This window comes from Mus pahari, chromosome 1 (assembly GCF_900095145.1).
Source record: "Mus pahari chromosome 1, PAHARI_EIJ_v1.1, whole genome shotgun sequence".
Lineage (NCBI taxonomy): Eukaryota > Metazoa > Chordata > Mammalia > Rodentia > Muridae > Mus > Mus pahari.
The window spans coordinates 22,462,724-22,484,393 of record NC_034590.1 but is presented as its reverse complement, the minus strand read 5'-3'; the positions used below and the strand labels follow the sequence as shown (position 1 = coordinate 22,484,393).

The 21,670-nt window shown below is 41.2% G+C and overlaps 1 protein-coding gene across 2 annotated transcripts in view; it reads right to left on the bottom strand.

Moving 5' to 3' along the window:
• Nucleotides 1–21,670, bottom strand: part of Prmt3 (protein arginine methyltransferase 3) — an 83,590-nt gene that overhangs the window by 35,670 nt on the left and 26,250 nt on the right. For both annotated transcript variants that reach the window (XM_021195437.2, XM_029546073.1), the window contains 2 exons: nucleotides 19,327–19,426; nucleotides 7,845–7,923 (listed from right to left, as the gene is read on the bottom strand). In XM_021195437.2, the coding sequence (XP_021051096.1) occupies nucleotides 7,845–7,923; nucleotides 19,327–19,426 (179 nt within the window). The remainder of the gene's footprint in view (nucleotides 1–7,844; nucleotides 7,924–19,326; nucleotides 19,427–21,670) is intronic.

The following is a 21,670-nucleotide window of genomic DNA, read 5'->3' as shown; positions in this document are numbered from 1 at the left end:
TCTAGACTGGCCTCAAAGGAGAAAGTATAAGGCATTGTGGATCACCCAGCAAAACCAACAAATTCAGACAAGGCTTTGGCAGGAGAGACGCTGGCTACCATGTAAGAATGGAAACCAGCTCAAGAGTGAGGATGGAAAGAGTCATCTAACAGGGTGAGAGAGTGCATCAGTCACTATTAAGGGTTGGCATTCGCGTTCTAACTAAACAACAGAAACACAAGGCTTGGAAGGGCTCTCCAAACCACAGTAGTGAACTGGACTTTATTTTAAGAATGATAACTCAGGGAAAATTTTACATAAGGTAGCACTGTGATCAGATTCAGATTTTAGAACAACATCTGAAGTGCTACGTGAAGAATGATTGGGAGGGAAACAGAGAAGAATGGAACTGAGAAGCAGCTGGGATGTGTCACTCAGGAATGAGCAGCTGAGATGAGGAGGGGTCAGGAACAGTGCTGGCTTTAGCAATTGAGCAGACTGTCAGCTTTTACGGGGCATCAATATGGGCAGACCCAGGGAGAACAAGTGTATTGCTTTAGGCACCAATGAAAATGCCAATGAGAAGATGAACGTAAAAGGTGGAATGGGTCTGAGACATAAAACTCAAGACCACAAGCATGCAAATACAAACACAGCAGAAGTCTATGAGACCCAGCACCAGATGTGTCACCATGCCAGAATTTATGGCACAAGAGAAATGGCAAAGGAGCCTGAGCAGAGAAGGAGACAGCTAAGATAGCACTAAAGGGGAACCAGGCACTGATTCAGAACTAGAATAAATTCTGTGGAATAGTAAAAACATGTAGTTTACACACATGGCAAACACAGGACAGAGTTTCTCTTTCTTGTGACTTACATGGAAATTAACTTTTCCTTTGAATAGCTCAAGCACCCACTTTTAGGAAATTCATGAATCCAGAAAAAAAAAAAAAGTCAGTTACATGTTTTCATATCATCAGCTAATCTTCAGACTTAGAGACAACCTACTACCTCACACTTAGAAAACTATATTATCCAAAGACAATAGGTCTAAGATATCTTTAAAATAAAGGCCAGCATATCTGTATCAAAGCAGGACACAGGCTCTAATGCTGCCTCAGTTTGGCTTCTGCAGTCACTCTCCAGGGGCTATGCACAAGGTTGTGCTGGCTATACAGGGCCCTGCCCTCCTCCTCCTTTAGCATGGCAAGCTCTCTAGCTAGTTCCATTCTAAATTCCTCAAAAAAACTATACTGCTGCTAGGATCTGACTTACAACAGACCCACCATGGGCACTACAGTTAGTTCTGAGCCACATCCTTAACATATGAAACAGGGAAGACACAAATGGATCTTGAGGCAGTGTTGGATATCTGGCTAGCTTCTCATACCCTTTACAGACCTTTGTGGCACAGCTGCAGCTTTCTGCACTATGACTCAAGGAACACAGTAAGGCACAGTCAAGCCAGCAAACATCTTTGGTAAAGCCACCACTTTAGGTTTTGGAAGTCATTTGTTTTTTTGTTGAAATGACTACTTTCTGTGGTTACTTTGAAAGCAGAATGGCTGTCTGTGTTTAATAAAGCCTTGTCCACAAGACAGGCAGTGGGTCAGACCCAGAGATCCTGCCATAGAAGAGGCGCGATTTCAGGGTTGTTGACTGTCACTATTAGAGAATCACTACTCTATAGGTCAAGGAAACTAAACGTACTGCAGCATTCATTATACATGAAATGGATAGTCACATGATTTAGTATAGTTCACAAGGCTCTGTCCCAGACTATGATCAAAAATCCTTACTGTGAGCTGGGCAGTGGTGGTGCACGCCTTTAATCCCAGCACTTGGGAGGCAGAGGCAGGCGGATTTCTGAGTTCGAGGCCAGCCTGGTCTACAGAGTGAGTTCCAGGACAGCCAGGGCTACACAAAGAAACCCTGTCTCAGAAAAAAAAAAAAAAAAAAAAGAAAGAAAAAAGAAAAAAATCTTGTTTATTTTTTTATTTTTGAACTTAAAATGATTTTCTCATCTCTCAGAACAACATGAATATTTATAAATATTCATGGTGCTAGAGGGCAGTGGGGTTCAGCACCTACCTCAGCACAGCTGCCTAAACCCTGGGCCAGTGCCAGAGTCCCACAACCTTCTACCTTCACATTCTCACACACTTGTCACTTGGGTTTCTTTTTGTCAGATAGAAGCTATAATTGAATAATTATGCCTGCCTATAGGTGAAAGTGGCCAAGTGCTGATTGGGCAAAAGCAGTCAGTTACCAGACCATTTATAAATCCATGGCTTTGACATCTGTGTCCTTCTCGATTCACTGCCCAGAATTCATCTGTCATTAGAATGGCTCACGGGGTGAGCAGAGTAAGATGGGGACTCCTTTATCCCTAGGGAAGGCCTTACAAACTTCTGGGCCCTAAAGGAAGTGTACAAGAATACAGTTCCCACAAAATGCAACCACACAGGCGTCAATTCATTGTAAACACTTGCTGATTTATAGAGCAAGAGTAACTTAGAAATTAAATACTCACTTGGGAACTGGATTTATTCCTCTATATTACCTTATAAATAGTGATCAACTCTATTAGTTTAGGTAGACTTAATATATACTTGGAATATACTTTGAAAAACTGTGTGTAGAAAAAAGTAAATGACATTATCAGGATATTTCCAGGGGGAAAAAAAGAAACCCACCAAAATAACGTATGTGGTGAAAAGTGAAGACCAAGTAGATAGATAGTGTACCTCTACAGTCCAGGAAACGCTAAGCCCAGACCAGCCTCCATGGCTTCTTGTGTAAGTGTGACACTCAACGTGCTGGATGAAGTGCCATGCTCAAACCCAGTTCACCACTGTTTAAGCCACAGGCCCGTGCTGATCGTGTTTGTAGCAAGAACACAGGAGGAGACTTAATCCACATTGAAAAACCACGTCATACCAAGAACCTCATTAAGACTTTGAGATGATTTTCTACAGCTTGGCTATAATTATCATCTTCATTGTACAAAGAAGGAGACTAAAGGTAGGGAGGTAAAGTAATGTCAAGAGGAGCAGTCCTCATTAGCTAAGAAGACAGCCAGACAGCTAAGCAAGTCTTGAGGTCTGCCCACAGACACCACAGACTTCCCACTGTATGCCAGCTCACTGCATTGCTCTTCAAACATGAGAGTTCCACTCTTATAAAGCAAATGAGCACTTGTTAGAAGGGAAAGGAGAAAGGGCATTATTAACAAAACTAAGTGAACAAAGCAGAAATGTGGGCCTGCTCACTTTGCTAAGTGACAGATGACAGAACAGAACCAGCGGGTGAAAAGGGAACTGCCCAGTGGCTGGGATAACTGGAGGCATAGAGGGGAGGATGCTCATGAGGTACCCTCTGATGTGCATAGGGCAGAGGCAGGGCTGTGCTCCTGTACGCTGATCTACTGCCCTAGGGAGGCACATGACAGAAGCTGGTTTTCTTTAGTCCACTGCACGCCAGACTGGCAAGCTCTGGTAAAGGTGACAGTGTCATCTTCAGGTGCTGGATGAAGGTGCCATGCTCAGTGTAATGAGTCAGCCACAGGTAGTAGCCTCCACTCTGCAGCCCATGGGTCCTGCAGAAGCCTCTTTCTGGCTCCATCAGACTTTTCACAGTCTGAAGTGTTCCTGTCCTTTAATAAGTCTTTTCCCATTGACTGGGCTGATTTCAGTTTCTTGCATCAAGTTCTCTCACCTCAACGCTATAAAGGGAAGCACTAAAAATAAATTCTTAGAAGCAGGACTCTGCCTCTGGACTGTGTTCAAAGGCCTCTTCAATGAAGGCTGAACATCCATATTTTAAAAGCCCCTCATGACTGTTGGTCTCTGTAAAGCGAATCAGAAGCAGGGAGCTGGTATAGGCTGCTAGCCATTCTACTCAGAAATGGATAAAAGCCTAAAAGAACCCAAAATGCAGTGGGAGTCTTTGAAGGAGGGCCTGCTTTCCCAGTCCTGGACCGTGAATGACAAGTCAAAAAGCAATGCCTTTCTGGTAATGAGAAAGATGCTGCCATCAACTGCTCTCTTCTGCTCCAAGTGATTTAGAATCTGCTGCTGATTTTGAACAAATTCCGTAAGAATTACTTCTACATGCTATTAACAGAATACAATTTCAATCTCTGCTGCTCCCGGGCACGTCAGTTTTGATTTCCCACAGTGGGTGGCTGGGCTTCCTTACCTAAACTGACTTGCTTTGCCCTGTTGTAATTAGCAGCTATTTTACCTACGATCTTCTTCGAAAACTAGCTAACACCTCATTCTTAGTCAAGTTCTAATCACTCATTCAGTCATTTGTATTTGAAAGGATGGTTCATTTCTTGTTTTTTATCAAAGGGTTACAGGAAGGAAAACAGGTACAGAAGGGTAGTATTAAAACTCTTTGCACATGACTGATTGTTTACACAGGAAATCCTTTTAGAAATAACCACTAGGCTCAGCAAAACTATAGAACATAAGCTTAATTTAAAAAATAATAAAGGAATTAGATGTTCTCTACCACTAGCAGGCAGCTGAAAAACAACACAGTGCTTTGCACCTGCAAGGACAGAGTTGGAAACACAGGGGCTCACAGACTAGGGGGCTCACCGCAGAGAGGCTCATTATTTTCTATCTGTTCTATTCATCAGATCTTGTCTTAATTCCAAGTCTTTTTAAAGTAATGTGGAGGCCAAAGGTTCAGTGAGAGACCCTGCCTCAAAAAGTAAGGTGGAGAGAACTTGAGGAAGGCACATCCAGATCTACCTTTGTGTTCTCATCCTCTCTGTCCTCTCCCTCTCGCCCTGCCTTTTTCTGAGTGCTATAAAGGTGCTATGATCTTGGAGAGTCTTAAACCTCAGTGGAAGTGAGAAGATCCTGTGTCTTCCACTTAAGCATGTGGAAACATGACAGTGGCATCACCTTTCCTTGTCCTCATCCTTTTCTGAGAGCTGTCATTCATCCATTGATAAGTTAGAAATTAAGCTGATGGTAGGAGCTGGATGGATTCCCTACTTTATTGACTTTGCTGAGTATAGTCTGTTACATGCTCTCAACTGTGTAAATCATTCTTTCAGGGCTTCCAAATTTAAGTTCTTAGAAAATTCCTCTTCCCTCAAGCCTAATGTGTTTGTAATCTATCTGATTCACTAGTTAAGTTATAATATTCAATTTCTTGTCCAGAGTAAGCTGTTTGGGGAAGGGTTGTTCAAAGGTTTAGTATGTTGCCTAGGTTACCCTTGAACTTCAAGGCTTAAATATTCTTCTTGCCTCAGCTTTCTAAGTACTGGGACTACAAGAATGTACCACTGAGCCTAGCTGGACCTTAATTCACTTTATCCTTTTCTTTTTTCCTTTAATGAAAGGCCCTATATTGCCAGGGCTCAAACTCAAAGGGTAGCTGAGGCTAGCCTTGAACTCTTGATCTTCCTGCTTCCAACTCCCAAATGTTGGGTTTACAAATATAAGCCACTATACTTGGCTTTGTTTTGTTTTTAAATAATTATCTTTGAATTTGCTATTAAAATAGTTTCCTATATTATAAAATGTCCTAGTTACATCTGTGGCTGTACCCACAGATTTTCTATTTTCTTCAACTAGTCTCCCACACAGGAACCAGTACTGTCTAGTTTTATTACCCAGACTTCAGGATACACTTAATACATGGCAGGGCTCTTCCTCCTGTCTCTGCCACCCCAGGGCCTTACTACTTTGATGGTTTCTTGCCATTTCTTGTGTACTTTTCTACATAAATTTCATAATCAGATAAAACTGAAGACAAACCTGTTGGTGCAGACATCAGTACTTAGAATTCTGTAGAATTTTTAACATAAAAAGGGGGAAAACAAAACAATAAAAAAAGGGAAAACACAAATTCTCATCTACTTTTAACAATTAGTGGTTTGGGATTTCACCATATTTTACAGTAAATTTGGGTGAGCTGACAACTTCTGGAATTAATTCTTTCTATCCAAGAACTTAGTATTTCTTTATATTGATTTAGAGAGGAGGAGAAAGATGAACTCAGATTTACATCACAGACCCATTATGCTCATGTGCGCCTGTAGTACCCATGCCCTCTTCCATAATGCAATAATTCTTTCTAAAATTTTTAAATTATCAATTGCTTGGTAAAGATTCCTTCTGAAAACCATAGAATAAAACTTTACAACACACATGAGCATCTGGTGGCAACAATGGGTCACTTCACATTGCTCATACTTTTTTCTTTTTCTCCTAATTATATTAACAAATAGCATTCCATAGCACTACTCAGGCAGCTAAATGCCAATTCTTCTGACTACACCCTCAGATGATTCTAATGCTAATCAGTTATATAAAAATATGGACTGAGCTAGAATCATTAACCTCCCTTTTATCCCTCCAGCTGCCATGGTCCCGTGGCCGTGGGGGCCTAATGAATCTCACTGAGCACTCGATTTAAATGCATTAGCTGCTGTCAGTTCTTCAGTGAGATCAATGGACACCACTGGGGAGGTGTGGAGGGGGGTGATCTCAAGAACCCCACAGCAAGAGTCAGATGTTTTAAACGCATTTTAATAAGGGAAACAAGGTTTAGTGAAAAGAACATGAATATTGATTAAGTCAGGCAGATATGAGCTAAAAACCAGAAAAGAAAAAGCAATGCAGGCTTGGCTGCTTAATGGCATCATCTTCCTGGACACCTTTGGAGACTGATCTCCAAATCTCAAAGGGCTGTGGTGAGGATTAGAACATAAGCAAGGGTGATGGTAACAGCCACTAGAGAATCATCAAGTGATAGCGTTTCCTTCAAAAGACCACAATAATCACAGATGTGCAACCGTTTCAGGGTAAATCCTCTCAAATTCTAGCCAGGTTCACAGCAGAGGTCAAGAATCAGTTTAAAGTGGATACAAGGAATATATAGCAATGCACCTTGAGAAAGAGGGAACAGAGTGTCCCACTGTCTGGAGGACCTGCCCTAACTCTCCTGGTTTGCCCTGAGGGCTTTTAACCCTATAGTAACTGCTATACAGCTGCAGGATACTAAGGGAAGAAGGTTGGAGCCAGGGCCAGCAGCTCTGTCTAGTCTGACAGATCCCTGCAGTCAACCTGGGGCAGCATTTGTCAGCTCTTCTGACTGTGGAGCTCTGGGAGCAGAGAAAGTCAGGGAAAGCAAGGAAGACCAGGAAAAGCAGGTGGAAGGGAGGCACTAGGATTCCATACACAAACAGTTTATCCACTCTGTGTTCAAGAAGCCATGAATTTCTTCAAAATAAACACAACCCCTGTTCTTAAGGACAACAGTCTTATCAGCACAAGGCCCAGAAGTGCACCCCTCCACCAGGATGAAACCAGAACAAGATATGGAAAAAAACAGACATGGAAAAAAAGGCTCCAAGTTGATAGGGATCTTATAGTAAACTTACAGGTGGGAGGTATTTAAAACCTTTCTAAACACTAAATCACAGAGTAGAGACGCTCATAAGTTAGTGAGATAAGAAAAATTTGCCATTAAAGCAAATAGTCTCCAACTCAGCATAAAACATGCTATTGGCCTTTGGCTAAAATTAAGCAAGGAAAACAGAGTAAATGACAAAAGGTTAAAAACTGAAATGATGCTTCTGATACATTTTAATTTGAATACTAAAAACTTCCCACTATTAAAAACATAGTCCTTATGTTTTTTATTAAACAAACAAACTGTTAATAGAAGATGTCCTAAGAAACCTTGGACTCCTTGTATCTTAAATGACCAAGGCTCCTTCTAATGGGAACATCTTTGTGCTCTACTAAGACTCAGCCATACACAGTGCACTCGATGTTCAAAGGCTCATTTGGTTGTACCATCTTGAGATCAGATTAAAACTGAAATGTCATACTTACCCGATCCCCCTTTTGCCAAGTATTTACTCTTTGCATAAAGGACAGAATCCAACATTGACTCAAAAAGAAGAAAATAGCCCTGTAGAGAAAAGAAAAGATGAACATCAGGAATGGGCACTGCCACAAGAGACCAATCAGAGTAGCTGACAGCGATTCCAACAAGTACGTTTTTCTGTTGTGTAACTCTGTCATTGTATATATAGAAGATCTATTGAGTAAGCACTGGAAAGCCAGGTTTGGGTGTGAAGAAGACCCAGCTGGTTCTCATGGTAGCAAGTACAGAAATTGCACCTACACCCTACTCTTTCTTCCCTAATGAAAGAGAAACTTCATCAGCCCTGCAGCTTCCTGGTATGTTGCAGTTAATTGGGAGTAGCAGCCTTGATAGACTTTGTCTCTCTCAGTCACACAGTAGAGGTCAGGGTGGAAAACACTACTGGCATCCACTGGGCAGAGCCACAAGATGTTGCCACACATCCTGGTACGCACATGATAGGCCACCTCGAAGTGCCACTTCCCAAAGCATGCACTATCTAGAGAGCTGTCATTGGTGTGCACACAGACAGCACTACCTGAATTCAGTGGGTAGTTTAAATCGGGGAGTAACATAACCATTCATTCATCAGAGAGATTCACAGGGCACACCACACTAAGAGTTCTTAGTTACAACAAGGTGGCTGCCCACATTCTGAGTGTTACACGTCCCCACTGCAGTTTGTCTTCTACTTGTCACACACCAGCATCTTCAAGAAATGGTGCTGTATGAATTCAGCTCAAGGAGCAGGATCCCAATGCAACCAGATTTCAAGAAATACCAGTGAGCCCTTCCCAGGGAAAGGGTAATAAAATACACAGGGACAGGAGACACTCTTGGGGTCCTAACACGCCATATTCTATTGGTACACAGTCACAGGCTACAGCTACTTGTCCTCCTCCAGGGCCACATCCCTCAGCATCAGGGGAAGGACAACTCACCTCACATCAGCCCTCTAACGGAGGCTGTTTCTCATCTGCTCCCTTGTTCTATGTACACATACTTTTCTGGTGGAATAAACACTCTATTCTTTAACCACATAAACAAACAGAACAAAGAAGTCAGCAGACCCAAAACCATCCCCACAGGTGAGTAACCCAGAAACAAGTCTGTTGACTGCCTTTGCCTTGGGTCAACTTCTGCCTCACAAACTAAGTCATGGATAAGAAAATGTCCAGGCAGCCATGCTGAGCTGCAGATGTGCTCAAACCACAGAAACAAAGGCTCAGATGGAAGCTTCTGAACAAGTGTAGAAGTCATATGCTAAATCCTAAACACTAGCACCTGCTAATATGCTCTGTATATTCAGGGACCGTGGGATGTATGAAATTCCACCAAATTCCACACATTCATACAGATCTATGCACAGGAATGACTATAAATGGACATTTTTGCATTGGCAAGCTGAATCATTATTTATGCCAAGGAATTCCTAAAAAGTGGGACAACTGTTTACCCAAGATATAGAAAGACTGCCTAAAGTTGGCCATGGGTAGTGCATACCTTTAATCCCAGCACTTGGAAAACAGAGGAAGGCAGATCTCTAAATTCAAAGGCAACCTGGTCTACACATAGAGTTCCAGGACAGCCAGGGCTACACAGAGAATCCATGTCTTGAAAAACCAAAATTCAAAATAAAATAAAATAAAAAAATGAGAGAGAGAAAAAGAGAGAGAGAGAGAGAGAGAGAGAGAGAGAGAGAGAGAGAGAGAGAGAGAATTAATTAATTGAAGTCCCAGAGAGATGACTTAATGGCTAAGACCACTGGCTGCTACTCCAGAGGACTGAACTCAATTCTCGGCCCTGACATGATGGCTCATCACCATCGGTGACTCCAGTTTCAGGGAAGCCAATGATTTCTTCTGGCACCAGTAACACATGTGGTGCACAGACATACGTACAGACAAGCACCCATACACAAAGCCTGCTTTCTTATACAACTACAGAACACCTGCCCACAGGTACACTACTCACAATGGTCCGAGCCCTCCCAAATCAATTATCAATTTAAAAAGCCTCCCTGGGGCTGGGGAGATAGATGGATCTTTCAGGGTACCTGGATTCAATTCCTAGCACCCACATGGCAGCTCAGACCTGTCGTTAACTCCAGTTCCAAGGATTCTGACACCCTCAGACAGAAATACAGTCAAAACACCAATACGCATAAAATAAAAATAAATCTTAAAAAATAAAGAAAAGAAAATGCCTCACAGGCTTGCCCATAGGCTACTTCTGAGATCATTTTCTCAATTTAGGTGCCTTCTTTTAAAAGGACCCTAGCTACTGTCAAGTTGACAAACTAGCTAATACCCTCATAATACATTTTTCTTGAATTATTCGATCAAGCTAGACAGAAATATAAAATCTCCCAAAACATCTTTATAATTTATAACTAAGAAATACAATTTTTATTAAACTAATTTACTTTAAAATATACAACTCAGTATTTAACTCATCAAAATAATTTATAATAGTTAAATGCCTCGACCAGTTTTTAAAATCCATTTGAAACATTAAACATGACAGAAGCAGAAAAAAAAATCTTTTATGAAGTCCTCTATGAAAGGAAATTGTGACAAGTTCCTGATTAGACAGAAACAGTCCCATCTCCAAGGGAAAATACACAGTGTAACTGTGGCTGCATAGCATGAATTAGGTAGTGTCCCTTCTGTTTCTATTTTGTGGAACAGTTTGGAGAGTATTGGTATTAGGTCTTCTTTGAAGGTGTGATAGAATTCTCCACTAAACCCTGGTTTTTTTGTTTTTGTTTTTGTTTTGGTTGGAAGACTATTAATAACTGCTTCTATTTCCATTCTAATGCAAGAGTCTGCTCCCATATAAGTTTCTATCATGTCAATGTGATTGGTACAGCCTATATTAAAGAACAGGGGAGTTGGCTGGGTGTGATGGCGTGTACCTTTAATCCCAGCACTCAGGAGGAACTCTGTGAGTTCAAGGTCACCCTGATGGATATAGTGAGCTCCAGGACAACATAAGGAGACATCACCATCACAAACACGCGCACACAGACACACAGACACACCCCAAAACCTAACAAGCAAACAAAAAAGTGAGGAGCCAGTCAGCCAATGGGAAAACATTCTCTTAAACAACAGATATACATGTTATAGCTGGAAGCTTGTCATACTACTGAAGACTTAGAGCTTGACAATTTCACTGGTTACTGGTTTTCCTGGTACTCATGTAATTTCTAAATTGTTAATCCATTAAAATAGATTTTTCTGATGCCATTATGTATGTATATTCTCTTCTTTGTCCTTAATCTGCATCTATTTCCTTGACTATTTCTTCTCAGGCAATCATAAATGGCATGTTAGCTCCAAGAAGTATAAGCACATGGTCCACACTGTCTGAATGAGCAACAGCATGTATTCATTGTATCCATACTGATAAAATAAAGGAAGCTTGCTTTTAAACTGTTCTGGTACAAAATAAAATTAGTTATATAAAATGACAGTTTCTATTTTAAAACCAAAACTGCTAATAATGTTGCTGCCTGTGTTTTATAATGCTCACTTAACTATCTCACAGAATGCACTTGCCACTGCCATCATGTGACTGAAGAAGAAACCAAGGCTTAGAAAAGGTAATAGCGGGCTGGTGAGATGGCTCAGTGGGTAAGAGCACCCGACTGCTCTTCCGAAGGTCTGGAATTCAAATCCCAGCAACCACATGATGGCTCACAACCATCCGTAACAAGATCTGATGCCCTCTTCTGGAGTGTCTGAAGACAGCTACAGTGTACTTACATATAATAAATAAATAAATCTTTTTTTTAAAAAAAAAAGAAAAGGTAATAGCGTAAGACACACACACACACACACACACACACACACACACACACAACCCAGTCACACCAACAGTGAATGAACTGAAGCAGAATGTGAATCTGGTCTGATGACAGAAGTCAAGGTCTAAATTTGTATTTGATTTGCCTGATTAGATGATTACATGTTTATATTAAGATGGCATGGGTACTGCAGGATGCAGGTATTCTGAAATAAAAAACTTCCCAGAGAACACATTAAATGGGATCAGAATTTTAAATATGTGATCAGAATACTTGAGTGGCATTTTGGTAAGCGCTGAGACACTGGTGTGGAGGATTATGTGACATGCAGATTATATGTAGAACTAATACATAGATGGCACTGAGAAAATTAACACAGCTCATTAAAAGTGGGTGGGTGAAGATGACTGTCCTTCCTCTTAACTTTCCAGTTTGCTGAACTTCATTCTACTGAAGACTTCCCAGGTGACTAAACAGTCTTTAAACTTCCTGGGAACTGTCCTTGGTTCTGAACCAAGTCGTTTATTACTGATAGCAGAAAGCCTGGCTCCCAACGCCCCACTCATCTGCAGTGCAATTCAGAGTACAATTTCACAGGCTGCTGCCTCACCTGTAGGGCACCATCTGGAAGGATTATACCTGATATTGCCTCTTATGATGCTCATGGGGCAGTCTTCCTTCAAAACTGACATTTACTTTATAAAATTAAATACTGCACTTGCCCTTCAGAACTTAAGAGCCACAGAGCCACAACAGAACACATGAAATTAAAACTATGGTTGCAGACTCACATTCATGAGAAACCTGACTCCTAACATGTTCATGATGTCTTCCTGGTACAGGTTCATAGGTGATTAAATAAAGGCAGATATTTTCAGAACAAGTCTATTTCCTAATTTCAAATAACTAAATGACTAAAACACCCTTAGGCAAAACCAAGTTATGAGAGAGTTAAAAAATAAGCAGTTACCCTGGAGAAAGACTATTGACAGTCATCTGAAGTAACTTAGAGAAAAAAACAAAAGATTGCTTTCAACAAGTAATCAGCCTTCAGGATCTAACCCATAGCATCTAACATGTCTACTGAGTTCAGAGCACATCCACATCTACAGTAGGTATCATCTAAGTGCCTGGCAGAAAGCCCAAGAGTGGATTCAAGACCAAGTGTAAGGGGGAAAGGAATTTGACCTCAAAACTGCGACCTCATAAAAAGGCACAAAAGGAGACATGGGGTATACTTACTCAAGTGGTGGGAGTGGGATCTAGCGTAGCCACTGTGGAAATGAGAAAGGCCTCAAAAAAACTAATATATAAAGACTGGAGAGATGGATCAGTGGTTGCTTGTGTAGAGAACCTGAGTTAAATTCCCAGAACCCACATGGAGGCTCATAGCCTCCTGTAACTTCAGTTCCATGGGATCTGACATGTTTTTCTGGCTTCCATGGGCACTAGACATGTTCATGTTACATATACATACACATGGCAAAATACTCATTAGCATAAAATAGATATTTAAAAAAAAACCTAAACCATATCTACAGGATGATCCAGCTATGCCACTGCTGGGCAAACACCAAAAGGATTTAAACATAAGTTGACAAGTTGTAAGTTGGGATATATCTTATGTTAGGAGCCATCTGTATCTGCTACATAAGAACCCCACTTAAACACAGTCTAAAGGGAAGGACTGGGGATGTGGTTCAGAGGTCAAGGACTTGCCTTGTGTGAACAAGACCCTGGGGTCAACTGTCAGTATCACAAGAACAAAAATAAATGGGAAATGGCAGAAATACAAATGTCATTCTAATATAAACACTGATCAAGTCCTGGAAGAGTAAAGAACCAAACTATGATTATGAACAAAGAACACTTCATCATGGGAAGAAGTCAACCTTTATCAGAGCAAAAAGCCACCTTGATGAATGAGCATCTGATAACTGCACAACACTGGGAACAAAACCTACAGACAAAACAAAATAAGAATCCACTATAGTTGACTTGAACATAAGCGTAAGACGGAATGTTAACCACAATCAAGGTTATTCAAGTGACACTTCACACTCCATTTAAGGACAAGGGAACACATGTACCCTGAACCACAGAAGGACAGTCTACGTGGCAGATACACAACTATGAAACAGGTGTGAACAAGTCTGAAGGAAAGACAGTAGAATCTGTTCCTTTATCACAAAGGGAACGAGAATCAACGGCAGGTGTCCATAGGCTTCATAGCCACTCCTGACACTTGAATTCAACACTTCTACAGAAGCCGCCATTCCAGCAGAAGCCACGGTAACAGCAGAAGCCATGATCAATCACAGAAGAAGCCACAATAACAGCAGAAGCCATGATCAATCACAGTAGAAGCCACAGAGGAACAGTCTGAAGGGAACACATTAAAGGCTGTAGCTATAGCAGTCAGTAGTGGGTTTAAAGGAGATACATACAAAAAAACAGGAATAAAACAGTGTGCAGAGCACACCTGTGCTGCACTGAACACAAGTACAGGTCTGAAATGCACAGTGCATTTCAGAATAGAAGCACTCTATTCTGCCTCTGAGCAGATGTTAAAAGAAGGAGCATGCCATGGGCTTGAGATGCGCACACTTCATCAGGGCATCACAGATTGTGGTGGAAGATGGATGGGTCCTGAGTAACAGGGGAAAGATATTTTTAATATTTTTATATTAGCATGTATCCAAAAGATGGTGAAATTATACACCTGTAAAATAAACATTTGTCAGAAGAGCTACTGTTTCCTATTCCTTTATGTGGTTACTACCTTCTATGTAAGGGAGAATGCTACTCCTGCTAGGAACCTAGTATGTGCTGGCCACTCTCTTGCATACTAAGGCCCTCCTGCTGACTACGGTGCTTCTGGAGAGCAAGGTGCCCCTCCTCTACTTGGCTCTTCTCAATGTGGAAGTTTAAAACCCTTCCTCCCACTAGATGGCACTCTGACCTGATCAGTATGATACCCTTCCCTTTAGACTGTAGTTTTAGGAAACTATAAAAAGCATCTCAAGATCTAAGAACACACGCTCCCTTACCCCAGACTCAGCTCTCAGGCTTAAGGATGTGATGTAAATCTTAAGCAAGAGTCTCCACATCAAATTCAGGGGAACGATTAATTACAACTAAGTAGCCCACACTTAGGAGAACAACCAAAGTATAAGCCAGCACCTTTAATAAAGACAATAATATTAGAGAGACACATATTAGACTTAGCAGACTGTACTAGGATCCCAATGTGTCTCTCCAAATTCCTATATTAAAGATAAACCAACAATGTACTGGTATGAAGTAAAATAAGTAAGGCAAATATATATTTCTCTCATATGCAAACTTTGTATTAAAGAAATTCATATATAGAACAAGAAAATCGATGTGACTATAGAGGGAGGAGCCTACAGAAGGGAAAATAAGGGTAACAGGAAGGACAGGTATCATGCTTTCTTTCTTTCTTTTTTTTTTTTTTTGGTTTTTCCAGGCAGGGTTTCTGTGTACAGCCCTGGCTGTCCTGGAACTCACTNTGTAGACCAGGCTGGCCTCGAACTCAGAAATCCGCCTGCCTCTGCCTCCTGAGTGCTGGGATTAAAGGCGTGCGCCATCACGCCCGGCTCATGCTTTCTTTCACATGAAGTCAACCTGATTCACATACACATTTACATATTGTATGAATAACATGAAGGTAGACAGGAGCCACATAAAGGAAAGGGACCAGCAGAAAGGCAGGCCACTGGGGGATTATGAGCAACATACAATGACACACATATGTGAAAATGTTGTAAGAATGCCCTTTATTTTGTATGCTGATTAAAAGTTAATTGACTATACAGGGGATGGAAGGAAAGCTAGACATATGGAACATGCTTACAATCCCAGCAGTCAGGAGCTAAAGCAGGCTTATAGTGAGTTCATGAGTTCAGAGCCAGCCAGGGCTATATCGTCAGTATGAGGTCAATCTGTAAGACCTTTTCTCAAAAACAGAACTGGAGAGTTTTATAAAGTAATTTGAGCCATAAGGAGGAAACCTGCCACATTTGAGGTGGTGGGCTTGTCCCCTTCTAGTATTGTTTATGTGAAGACAGTATCCGCTCCTCTCGAGCACACACAGCAACAAGGTACTATTCTTGGTAGCAGACACCAGACTCTGGCCAGACACAGAACCTACCATATCCTTGACCTTGGACTTCCTGCTTGGAAAACTGTGAATTTTTAGAAAATCTTATTGTCTCTAAGTATAAATTACTTAGCCTCGAGTACTTTTGCTATAGTACCATAAATACACTGGATTCAATAATAGACACACATACACACAAACGCACATGATTTTAAGGCTAGATTCCATAACAGACACACATACACACAAACAAACACACATGATTTTAAGGCTATACAAAATGTTAACTAGCAGTATGATTAAAAAGTTAAAAGAACGAGACCTCAATTTTCCAAATACAACAAATATACAGTAAGAAAAGGCCATCTTGTTAGATGCAGCAATAAGCATCTATCCTGAAGGCTAAAGAAGCCTGGGGTGCAGCTCAGTGAGACTCCCAGAAACTGCCCATATAACAGACACTTGGTGAATTTAGGAGCCCACCCAAACAGCTTGGTACTATGTGGTCAAACACTTCCTCCCCAACTCCACCCACTCTGAAGGCTCTGAAGGACTTTCAAGCACAAATCAGCCTCAGGGAAATGCAAAGCCCCAATTTAATGCTTGACGTGGCTCAAAGAATTGAGCCAAAGCCAGTAATCTATAATCCTGCCAAAGTCAATAAGGTAAATTCCTTGTGTACTTCCTATGTTTCAAGTTGACAAGGGGCTTTGTTCCACTGTGAGAGTAAAGTTCCCAAGAAACTGCACCTAGAGAGGCAGACTGACTAAACTCGAAGGATGTGGGAAGTTGGAATGCTGCAGGTCCAGAGCCAAATTAGCTTTGGCGGTGTTAGGCTCTTCAGCCATTTGTTACTTTTCTCTATGTGACCCAACATTCTGTGAGTTGTTAATCTTAGGTAAATCTTTCAAGTTCTTGGATGGCATTAAAACTTAAAAGACATTTAGGAAAGGAAAGGAAGATGAGCCTCGAGTGCCCCTGACTTAGAAAGACACCACACTCACACTGTTTCTTGGAGAGATGATTCAGGAAGGAGCCCACACCTATGCAGAAGTAGATAAACAAAAACAACAAAACAAAGCAAGGTACAGCAGCCTCACAACACTGTGCAGCCATTCCTTCCCATCATTCTACACGATAAACGTTGAGAGGATAAGGTGCAAAAAGATGTATTTCAGCCTGGTAAGGACCATGATTTATAGGATACATGAACATTACTCATCATGAAAACAAGAATGGAATTAAAGACACTGAAAAGGTTCTGTGGGAAACAGTATGACCCAAGAAACTGCCCAGCAGCTAAGGAAAGAAGCAGATGTTCACAGACATCGAATCAGGGATACAGGACTCAGGGCACATGAAAGAGAACTTGTGAGTGTGTTCATGTTTAAGAGAGGACTGACAATTGGAGCCTGGAGAGCCCACTGTCAAAGGACAGTGGCACTGACATTCTGAAATAGAGATTTGCTACAACAGGGAAACAAACACTAAAATCCCACCATAACATCTACAAGATGACAAATCAGCCATGCAGAGGAGAGCATTGGGCAGGTGCCACTGTCCTCATCATCCAGGGCATCACGGTCACAGCTGCTCTTCAGAACTGAAAGGGTTGGTAATAACAGACAAACCCGGGATGACTCGAACGCCATGTCTGAAAGGAAGGGGAACAGGATGAATTCTGGCGCAGCCTCTGCAGGGCCTGCTGTCCAGTAGAGCCATCTGGGCAGTTACTCAGCCATCCCATGCTTCACAACCCAGTCTAGGGACTCATTCGCTCACTGTGTTACTGTCCGAAACCGAACAGCTGTTTCCACAGTCATCTTGAGACATTCGCAAGCAGCAGCTCATCTGATCCTTGCTGCAGCCCACGAAGTAAGTACTGCTGTTTCTTCATTTTACAGAGCAGGAAACCAAGGCACTGAAAGGCTCCATCACGTGTCCCAGAGGTAATGAAAGAGGCTAAGCGCTCAGGCAGGCTGACTCCCAGCGCCACCTTCAACCTGCCACATGCTAACTGCCTTCACACTTATACAGGAAAATCCCAAATACGACTGGGTCGGGGCCAGTGAATTTCTGTCAGGACAAGCTCTCCTGTGAGGAGAGCTCATCATCATTTTTTTACACTGAGACGTGTGATGGAGTCTGCCAGTACTGTGTGAATCATGGCTCATCCTCTGGAGAAAAGAGGTTTAATAGCAACATACTATAACAACAGAAGCTGTGATGGCTGTGACAGAAGGTTCAACTAAAGTACAAAAGCTAACCATGTTTCAGCCCTGAAAACATACACATGAGTAACATTATGTGGACTGAGCACATGCATATATCTACCACACACTCACACATATAAACACACACACAGAGGCACACACAATTGGGATGGGTTGTAGAGGTAAAAGGGGAAAATTATGTAATTATATAAAAACAGAATAAAATAAAACAGAGAAAAGGGTGTGCAGAAACAGACAACATCTATCTTTAAGGACTGACAGCAAAGTAGAGGCACTTAGTAGACAGCCAAGGTAAAACACTTCCACAAATGAAGCCACAGAGAAGTAAGAAATGTAACAAAAAACAGCAGCAGGCAATAGGTTTGTCTTATCTGTCCTCATCTTGAGCCACCAGCTAAGCCACATGAGATTACTTCAGGAAGTACCATGGTAAATAAAGTGTGTGTACATAAATGAGCATGCTTAACAATATAATTTTTTATTACTTAAAATGTCACAATGATAATGCATACATGAATTTCTATCCCTTGAAGTAGAGGTGATCAGGAAAGAGCACCCATCCTCAGAGTGCCAGCTGCAGGGGCGCCACTAGCAGGCCAGCTGAAAACAAAACTCAACCTCCAACAGCCTGAGTGTGACCAAGGGCTGCAGGGCCTGCCTCCTGGAATGGCACACCAGGCCATAAGCTATGTCCACACCCAGGGGACACTTGCTCTAAACTGGACACTGTCTGTTAAGTTCTAACACTTCAAAAGCTCCTAAAGTTACTATTTTGCTGGATTGTCACTATGCTCATAAAAAAATTATAGAAAATTTATAACTTAAAACTGTTTTGAAATTGTTTTGATAAATTTATCACATAATACAGTATCATGTAATATCAAATGACCTTTTTAAAAAAACCTTCAATTTTCCATACAGAAAATCTGTTACTTTTCAGATTTTATCCATTTATATCAATAATCCCTATCCATTGGTAATTACCATCATTCGATCATATCCATAAATATCCTGCCTGACTCAAGGCTTTAATATAAGCTATAAAGCTACGAAACACAGGGGAGAACAGTGAGCAGGATGGAGACCCTTGGCTAACCCAGCCCAGCACATCCTGGTTAGTCCTCAGCATTATCCCTGCAGGTCTGCTACAACGGCAGAGGCCACAAAGTCAGCACTATATGAAACCAGCCACCACCAAAGCTGCTGACATAGTCATTCATCAGATATAAGGAGTAAAAACTGCTACCATGTTCATTTAAAACAATGTTTACTTTACTTACCATCCACTCTGATATAATAACATCCACCTTTTCCACGGGAAGACTCACTTCTTCAATCTTTCCTTTAATTAGTACAATGGTATCTTCAAGTTTATTTAGTCTGAAAGTTATAATGAATTATATTAGCCTGGTAAATGTTTTGCCAACTGTATAAAGAATTACCACCGTAAAATGAGACATTGCACAGCTAGATTAGTGTAGCCATTCCAACATTGCCCACTTGTAAACTCTATACATCTCAGCGAACTTCTGCACAGTTAGAAGAAACAACTAGGATGGAGTTGATACTGGAGTGGGGGTTAGCTTAATGTCCTTTTCCATAGCTCACATCCTTTTGCCTGCAATCTTTACTCACCACCTAACATAAGGCTCTCTTGGTCTCCTTTCTAAGTGGTAATATACCCACACTTCTACCTATATACTTATAAGCACTATACATTACAGGCTAGAGTATGCAATGAGAAAACAAGAGGATTTTTTCTGAGATTGTACCACCTCATTTAATATTACACTTTCCATCTATTTTCCTGTATATTTTCTTTTTTTTAATAACTGAGTAATATTCTACTTTGCACATATACCACATCTCATTCTCCATTCATCTGCTGATGGGCATCTGGGTTGGTTCCATTTTGTTGCAAACAGATGTCCAGAGCAGTAATGAACATGGGAGTGCAAACATCTCTGCAGTAGGTAAGTGCCTGGGGTTGAGTGGTGGGTTAGACAGTAATTCTACCTTTAGGTTTTTGAGCCCCTCCAAACTGACTTTCTTAATGTCTGTACTAATCTGCACCCACCCCCAGCAATGGGTAAGGGCTTATCTTTCCCCACATCCTTTCCAATATTTGTTGACAGATTTCTTGAGGGCAGCTAGCTTGACTAGGGTGAGGTGGTGGAGAAGAATACTTTTAACTTGCATTTCTCTGATGCAGAAACTAACCACCAAAACAATCAGACAACAAAACTGTCAGACAACAAATGGGCTAATGAAATAAACAGTTCTCAAGAAGAAACAGAACTGGCCAATGATTAATTTAAAAAGTGTTTCTTCATTTCTTTGTAAATTCTAGGCATTAGCCACTGTGACACATAGCTAGCAACGCTGGTCTTCCATTCTGTGTGCTTATCCGACAGTTTGCTATGCAAAGTTCTTTAATTTCACGTAGTCCCATCTGTTGACATCAGGGACTAGCTCTCGTGACACTGAAATTCTATTCAGAAAATTCTTGCCGACCCTATGTGCTAGTTTGTTAAACAGACTCTGAAAGCTGGCTAAACAATGTATTTTTTTCCAGAATATTCATGCTGTTTGTTGAATAAAGTGCCTGTTTAAAGTCCCGTTTCCTGTTGTGTTGGTTGGTTGATGAGTTTCCCAAAACATATCTGATTAACAAGGCAATAACAGTGAATTAACAACAAAGACTTCAGCCTGAAAAGGATTCTGCATTTATGAAGACTACAGGCCTTTATATAGTTCTCATATCTTTAAAAACAAAGAGAAAGAATGGAAATAGAGCAGCAATGACAACAGAGGCAGAATTCCCCAGAATTCATAGTGACAGCAATTAGGGAGCTGGAAGCCAGAGCTGCAGCACCAAAACCTTCTTTGGTGGCTGCATACACTCACCAAACCTCCCTGGGCTAGTGTAATCCTGGTAAGAGACAACACTAACACCTGGCCTGCTCACTATACAGGCTGCTGGGGGATCACACATTGTGAACACCACCGACACATCTCAAAGGTGGCACAGAACAGCAAAGTCACTATGGTGCAGAGAGGCTAAGGAGCTATCTCAATCATAAACTATTTTTAGGCCTGGCATTGTGATACATGTTTGTTATCACAGCACTCAAGAGGCTGAGACAGGAGGATTGCTATAAATTCAAGAGGGGCTTGGATTACAAACACCAAATAAACAAGATCAACCAATCAAACAGAAAACAGAGCTACCAGAAGACAAAGAAAACTTTGTTTAACCTTGCTTGATGACTAACATGTATTTTCCAACCCCCCTTTTCTGCAACTTAAGATGACAGAATTAAAATGACCATCTTGGGAAGCAGGCTGAATATTAAGTTGCTATCTAATTAAATCAAGTTCTCAATTAGAGAAGATACATTTTAATTACATGGGAGGTTTTCCTGCATAAAGAAGAGATGCCCTAACATCACCAAGGCATTATTGTTACACTAAAGCATTCATTTTAAAGTACATTTTGTTGACACACTTATACTTGGGTGACAATGATCAACAATACATGAAAGACTGATTGCTCATTCTCAGAAAATCTCTCTCTCTCTCTCTCTCTCTCTCTCTCTCTCTCTCTCTCTCTCTCTCTCTCTC